Here is a 7,500-nt window from a genome sequence, read left to right as displayed (position 1 = left end):
GAGGATCAGTGTAGCCCTGCGCAACGAGAAAACACTCCGGCACAAAGTGTCGCACGCTTGTCATCATCCCGGCGTAAGTGGGAGTAGGCGAAAATACTTCCCGTCTTGAATGGGTTAAGGATTTGTTCTTGGCTCAGCATAAGCTCAGAGGCAACTGTGTTCATTGTAAACAATATGGGTTACTAGATTGGAAAATAACCATATCTTTTGCATTTTGATTTCACAGTAGACAAATATCATTTCCCACTTGTTCCGCAAGCCTGTTGGGTGTGGAGGTAAGGGGGTATTAACTAGGAATCTAAAGAGTTGTGGCTAAGATAAGCATTGGATTCATTCTTATTGCATCTTAATAAAGTAGTCAATATGTATAAAGTCTTTATAAGAATCATTATCATAATAGAAACATTGCCAAAATTAAACAGTATTTGCATGCAGTAAAGGGTTCTTGGCATAGGCAATGTTCTTCAGAAGACTTGTAAAGAATATCTTAAAAGGTAAACTAATTCAAGAATTTGCACTCCCAAGATCTTGCTGAAAAGTGCCGTACTTGCTAAACTAGGCGGTTGCTGAATATTTTCCTCATCAGGCGTAAGCAAACCAAAACATCTTTTGGTTTGTGTATGCCTGATGAGAAACTTTCACTAAAAGTTGGAAACATCATGAGTTTTTCCTTTCACATTGTGCCAGTGTTTTATTTTATCTGTATTGTGCATGTTACTGTGTTTGTATTCTGATTCATGTAGTATTGGCTTATGATGGAAAAATGAATAGCTTGTCTAAAACTTGTATTTGTATATAGGAGCACACGTATTTGTCAAATAACGTGAATCAAGAAAAATTACAAGGGAAGAAATTGAGAGAAGGTAAAAAAAAAATAACTTTTGTACGTCAGTCTTTCAATTTATAAAATTTCCTCATGATTGTTCCAGGTTACTCTATCAGAATATTAAAACTTAGCTTGACATTTAAGAAACTGCCCTCTTTCTACAGCATTGTGTTATATTTTTTTGTAATGACATTAATTTCAGTATGAAAGTTATCCCCTTGAGGCAACCGAGAACTACCAATATGCTGACAGGGCAGAGGAATTTGGTGACCGTGGCCACTACCCTACCTACACCATACCTGAGGAGGTCAAGAAATACATCACCTACTTCAGAGATGCTATAAGGGATGGCAATGTATATGACATTCCTCCTCTATATGTGGAGTAAGTTTTATATATATATATGTGTCTGTCTGTCTGTCTGTCTGTCTGTCTGTCTCTGTCTGTCTGTCTGTCTGTCTGTCTGTCTGTCTGTCTGTCTGTCTGTCTGTCTCTGTCTGTCTGTCTGTCTGTCTGTGTTTATTTCTGTAGTTGTGCATTTTATGAGGATACATAGCTTTGAAAGTAACAATCCTTCATTAACTGTCTGTTCTTGCAGCTTTAACCGCTTGACGGAGGAGTACTACAAGACACAGTCATGGCCTGATGTTGAGGACCTGTATGGTAACAAGCTGGTCGAGCAAGAGGGCCGGGATGACATCTTCCTCATCCTCTACCGAGAGCTGTACTATCGGCACATTTACGCTCGAGTACCAGGAGGCCCTACTATCCCACAGCGGTTTGAATCATACTATAACTACTGCAATCTCTTCAATTACATTCTCAGTAAGTTGATTTTGGGTCCATGACTCGTATTTTATTTGAGATTAAGATAAATTGTGGATGTCCAAATTTATTTATTATTTAAACAAGACTTTCTTGAGCATCATCTACTGATTCTTTACTTTGTTAATGCCTGGTGATTTAGAATGAGATTTTTAACATATGTTACTTCACAAATCAAGCATGTTATCCAGCATCATACCCTAATTAGACTTTACTAGCAACATTTGTCATGAAATCCTCATTCAGTCATTAAATTATTCATCATTATTAATTACTGTTATCCCCACAGGTGCAGAGACCCCAGTGCCTCTAGAGTTACCCAATCAGTGGCTGTGGGAAATCATAGACGAGTTCATTTACCAGTTCCAGTCATTCTCCCAGTTCCGTTCCAAGCTTGGCAAGAAGAGCGAACCTGAGATTGAAATGCTGAAGGAATCTCCCAAGATATGGAATGTTCACTCTGTTCTGAATGTACTTCATTGTTTGGTTGATAAGTCAAACATCAATAGGCAGCTTGAGGTGAGATTGTATGATTTTTAAATGTAGAGAATTTTATACTGTTGTTAATTCTGGATCTTTTCCATGGTCACTTGTCTGTTTTACTGATAATTTGGTTTTGTAAAGAAGCAGAATAGAAAAAATTAATTTAAGTTCAAGTTATCAGTCTGTTATTTTCTCTAGTGTGGAGCACTTGGCTGAACTTGCTTTAATTGATACACTCCCAAGTTTAGAACTAGTCTCATTTCTTTCTTCCTTTTTTCATGTTTCTCGTCTTTTACTTTTTCCCTTCTATCCCACTCCTTACTTTATCCTTCATTCCAGCTTTAAACCTCCTACTTCCTACTTACAGGTGTACACAACAGGCGGAGATCCAGACAGTGTAGCAGGGGAATTTGGGCGTCATCCTCTCTACAAGATGTTGGGTTACTTCTCCCTGATTGGACTCTTGAGGCTTCACTCTCTTCTTGGGGACTACTACCAGGCCATTAAGGTGAGTTGTAATATATTTGTATATATCCATATGCTGTATATATGTGTTTATTTATTCCTTTCCCCTTCTCCTCATATATTATATAAATATTTTATGTGTGTTTATTTATCTACTTGTAAAAGATTAAGAGTGTGAAAAGTGTGGTTGTTCTTATTAGGAAGTATTATTTGCAACTTCTTTAACTTGACTAATGTTTCAGGTTTTGGAGAACATTGAATTAAACAAGAAGTCCATGTATTCCCGTGTGCCTGCCTGCCAGATCACCACTTACTACTATGTTGGTTTTGCGTACATGATGATGCGCAGGTATGCAGATGCCATCCGAACCTTCTCCAATATTCTAGTGTACATCCAGCGCACAAAGGCCATGTTCCAGACAAGGAACTACCAGAATGACCAGATTAATAAGCAGGTTTGTTGTTGTATGTTTTTTTTTTCATAGAACTCCTTAGAATATAAGATTGATTGTTATCATCCACATATGCAGTGGCAGACACTTTGTGAGATATTAAAGGGGCAAACAAAGAGGATGGGGTTCTGGGATCATAGCCCCCAGGTTATTTTAGGGGATCACACCCTTCAAATTATCATGAAACACAGGCAATACTGATCTTATTTTTGAATATTATTCATATACAGTTTTATTATATCTATTGAGTTAAAATGTGCATGGAATGATAAGGCTAATGATAAAAGGGATGTAGGTGTCATGGCTAATATATAAAAGCCTTTCTCTTATTATTTTCCCTTTTCTTTTTAGACTGAGCAGATGTACATTCTTCTTGCCATCTGCATGGTGCTTCACCCCCAGAGAATTGATGAGGCAGTGCAGTCTTCATTGAGGGAGAAAACTCTTGCTGAGAAAATGTCTCGCATGTCGGTAAGTCCTGTGGCTATGGTTTGTTTATCTTACAAGGTATTGTATGTATGTCTTATGATGAAAGGTAATGAGTCAAATCCTCTGTACTCCACTTCAACAATCTTTTAACACACTCTAGCATCAACATACCTCACCACTGAACTATCCAGTCCATAGTTAATGATAACTAAAATTAGGCATGTTTTAGAGAGATCTTTAACCATTTTATAAATCAATTTGTTTTTGGATCATAGAAGTACACTTATTTCTAGAAATGAAGCTTTGGTTCTGGTTTGGGTTAATGTTATTCAATTTGTGTTATGTATCAAAGTAAACAATTGTATGGGTATAGTCAGAAATTTAGCCTCCAAAATTTGATATCTGCAAATGACAAGACAATATTGAATGAATTGATATATTTTTTCTTAGATATTGTAAACATGCAAATTAACTTTTAAGTAAATTTTTTTCTTCCCAACAGCGTAATGATACAGCAGAGTTCACAGCCAGTTTCACTTTTGCGTGTCCCAAATTCTTGAGTCCTGTTCCTCCTCCCTTTGATGCTGCATCTGCCAACTATCATAAGGAACCTTTCCAACAACAGCTGAAGGTAAATTCATTTTATGTATGATGTAATAGGAAAAGCTATATTATAAGCCCCTAATTCATTCGTGCCGGCTGACTTGCTATCATGTTCTGTGGTTTTTGGGTCAGACGCCGGTGATGAGATATTTGGTCAAGGCCGGTGTGCCAGGTGAGTGGGTGTACAACGCTTGCTCGTGGCTAGTGCGCCTGAGAATCCCGAGGCATTAGGCTTATGCGTTCGAATGCCCCGGCATTCTGACCATTTAGAGCCGGAATAGCCCCGGCATGAATGGGTTATAGGATTTTTTTTCTCATCTCGTGCAGAAATGCATGAAACATCTTTCACCCGAGGGTAACTAAATTTAATATGCATGTCCTGTAGGGGTTCAAGGTCATCATCATATCTTTCCCTTGTCATGTCATCATATTAGGATCTTGGTCCCCCTCTGCCCAGTCTCAAATATCACTGGAAATAGACTGAATTTGCTTTTGCTACTTTGATGCATTTTTTTTCTTTTCTTTTACAAAGAGGTAGGGGGATAGGTGATTGATATTTATGATTAGCTGGAACATCACTGAAAATCTTATCAACATCTTTATATGTATATGATGATGATCAGTTGTTTCTTTACTATTGCTTTAAACATCCAAATAATCATTCTAAGATTTGTCTCATTGTAATTAGTTGATAAGATTTATCTTACATATGTTTATATATATATACTTCTTTTATGCAGGTCTTTTTGGATGAAGTACAGCAGCAACAGCAGATCAGTGTGATGAGATCGTACTTGAAATTGTACACCACGATGCCCATGGAGAAAATGGCCACGTTCCAGGAGATGAGCGAAGATGATTTCCGCAACGCCCTCTTGTGTTTCAAGCACAAGATGCGCAATATGGTGTGGACGAAAGGCACCTCTGGACTACAGGGAGACTTCCAGAGTGATTCTGAGGTGGGTTTAGGGTCAGCCCTTAATAAGATGTGTTGTTGTATGTAAAGGTTGTCTTTAGTTGGGTTAAAACACTTTATATTTCCTTATTGTTGGTTAAAACACTTTATATTTCCTTATTGTTTTATATTTGCAAACATGTTCATTCTGTAATGTAAATAGTAGTCAAGAAAATGTTTTAACAAAAAATGTTCATGTGGCGGGTTTGTTGTATGGCGCGGTGCCATCCGCGTCTATGACTGACTCTGCTTGGCAGCAAATCATACCATCCGTTGTCAATGGGTTAAAAAGGATTAATATTAAATAGGAATGGCATTTTGGTTGAAGTGAAACCTTTGTCATAAGTTGACAGTTGTTTTCTGAAAAATGATTTTAAAAAAGTTAAATGAATATTGCTTTAAAAGGTCATGGAATAGTCCCAATAAGTAGTTAGACTCATCTTGATTATTTTATTTCCCTACATATAAGATGTACCCTGTTTAAGTGCATGTAATTTTTGGAGGAGGTTTGTTTGGAAGTATCTACACATTTACAATACACAAGCGCATGAACGTCCATTTTACAAATTTCCTTTATTTGCAGGTGGACTTTTTCATAGACAAGAACATGATCCATATTGCTGATACCAAGGTCGCCCAGCGGTACGGAGATTTCTTCATTCGCCAAATTCACAAACTGGAAGAGGTCAACAGGTCACTAACAAAGGTGAAGGTGTGACTTGTATTTACAAAAAGCAAAATATTTTAGAATTTGGTTTACTCAGAATGGCAAGCTGGTTTGACACATTTTGTAATTTGATATTCTTAAAAAGAAAAATCGATGGAGGAAATTTTAGAAAAAATTCTTATCCTTTTATATCATGATCATTTCTTTGAATCATTTGTTTGTGATGGATTATTTATAAGATCTGTTACTCTCACACATGTGGCAAACCAGTTCAAGAGAAGTCTTTGTATTTTTTCCATGTAACATCAGTGACTAATAAAAAGACCAGTGGTACCTTTTTTTTCATACTCTATTGATTACACAAACTAACCAACTTGTCAGATGGTGGAAAAATGAGAAGACAACATAATATGATTCTTTATTAAAAATATGTACTTTAAATATTTTATTTACAAAATAACAAACAATAGTACAACTCTGTGCCCCACACAAAACTAAACTGAGAATAGAAAAGGGACCTATAGCTACTCATTTGTTTAGCTTTTATCACAATGAGATAATTCAGTTATGTAAGGGTCTGACCATGTTTTGCCATTGCAGCCAGGTTTTCATATATACAATTAAAATAAAGACAAGGATGAGATCGTAAAAAATACTCTGGTTAACTTAACTCCAGGGGAAAAAGACAAGGTATGCCAGGTGTAATTGTAAAAGGTCTGAAACATTGAACACTTCTCTAAATACTGCCTTAGCATTATAATATAAAGTGGTCTGATGAGAGCCCCAGAGAATAAAGAACGTAAGTCTGCCAATAAGAAAGAAAATTTCTTGCTAATAGTCACAATGTGACAAAGGTTTATAAAACAAAACCAATGAAACACTGCTGAAAGACCTAACAAGGAAAATGAAATTATTAAAATCAAAAGTCTACAGATATAAAAATAAAGGAAACTGCATTATTCACTAACGTTAGGAGAGACTAATGTATGTGTTGCTCCAGTTTCCTGCAAAATCAAGAATAAATGTAAATTGCAAAATCTATATATTATACAATAAACCGTACTCTTTTAGTTGTTAAACACATCTATTGACCTCATTTTTTTATGAAGTTGCTTAATATAGAGCTAAACTGCTGATATTTGGAGACTTAAGTGGACACATCCGATGGAAGCCATTAAGTTGGCAACTGAACACCATGCAAAAGTTATACTCAAGTTTACAGACAAGCTGGAAATGGATGCTTTTAATGTAATCTAGATAAAAGGAACCACTTCCTGCACAACATCAGTATTTTTACACATCATTTATATGTATATTATTTATTTCAATCTTAACCTGGGTAAAAGATATATTGGTACATCTATCTTCCTATCTCGGGGCATATTTAAACACTAAAAAGTATTTGGCAATTTCTACTAAAATAGTATTTCCTTTCTTGTCATTATTTTACACATTACAAACTATATTGTATTGAACTATTTTTCATTGTCACATTAAAAAAGATATCCTAAAACTAGTTTAAAGGAGAAAAGAGGAAACAAACATTCAAGTTTTGAGAAGTGACCTTGCCTCGAACAAGATAACAACCAAACGATGAACCAAGTTACTCCAATAAAACTTACAGCTGTTCTATTTGGTATATCAGTTTTGATTTCACCTTTCTAACTAAAGATTCAAAATCAAACCAGTAACAAAAATATATAAATCCCATAGAGAAGATACCGACATTACAAAACACTTCCCTCCCCCCCTTAAACTCCTATCCACAAATCCAAAAACTCAAACATCAGTAATA

The 7,500-nt window shown here is 35.9% G+C and overlaps 2 protein-coding genes across 2 annotated transcripts in view; one reads left to right on the top strand and one right to left on the bottom strand.

The window, feature by feature from the left end:
* eIF3l (eukaryotic translation initiation factor 3 subunit l) overlaps window positions 1-6,038 on the top strand; it is a 9,288-nt gene extending 3,250 nt beyond the window's left edge. Inside the window, exons 2-10 of the mRNA XM_043006178.2 lie at window positions 1,029-1,210; window positions 1,425-1,651; window positions 1,941-2,170; window positions 2,502-2,642; window positions 2,842-3,054; window positions 3,403-3,522; window positions 3,983-4,111; window positions 4,824-5,042; window positions 5,622-6,038. Of these exons, the coding sequence (XP_042862112.1) occupies window positions 1,029-1,210; window positions 1,425-1,651; window positions 1,941-2,170; window positions 2,502-2,642; window positions 2,842-3,054; window positions 3,403-3,522; window positions 3,983-4,111; window positions 4,824-5,042; window positions 5,622-5,756 (1,596 nt within the window). The 3' untranslated portion in view covers window positions 5,757-6,038. The remainder of the gene's footprint in view (window positions 1-1,028; window positions 1,211-1,424; window positions 1,652-1,940; window positions 2,171-2,501; window positions 2,643-2,841; window positions 3,055-3,402; window positions 3,523-3,982; window positions 4,112-4,823; window positions 5,043-5,621) is intronic.
* A 73-nt stretch (window positions 6,039-6,111) lies between these two features.
* Window positions 6,112-7,500, bottom strand: part of LOC122247173 (uncharacterized) — a 19,280-nt gene continuing 17,891 nt past the window's right edge. Inside the window, exon 6 of the mRNA XM_043006179.2 lies at window positions 6,112-7,500. This exon is cut by the window's right edge and continues 203 nt beyond it. Within this exon, the coding sequence (XP_042862113.1) occupies window positions 7,485-7,500 (16 nt within the window). The 3' untranslated portion in view covers window positions 6,112-7,484.

The sequence above is a fragment of the Penaeus japonicus genome, unplaced genomic scaffold, assembly GCF_977035675.1.
Source record: "Penaeus japonicus unplaced genomic scaffold, GWHDUDI00000001_assembly GWHDUDI00000041, whole genome shotgun sequence".
Classification (NCBI taxonomy): Eukaryota; Metazoa; Arthropoda; class Malacostraca; order Decapoda; family Penaeidae; genus Penaeus; species Penaeus japonicus.
Note: the sequence above shows the minus strand (reverse complement) of the source record. Positions and strands in the feature narration are given on the sequence as shown.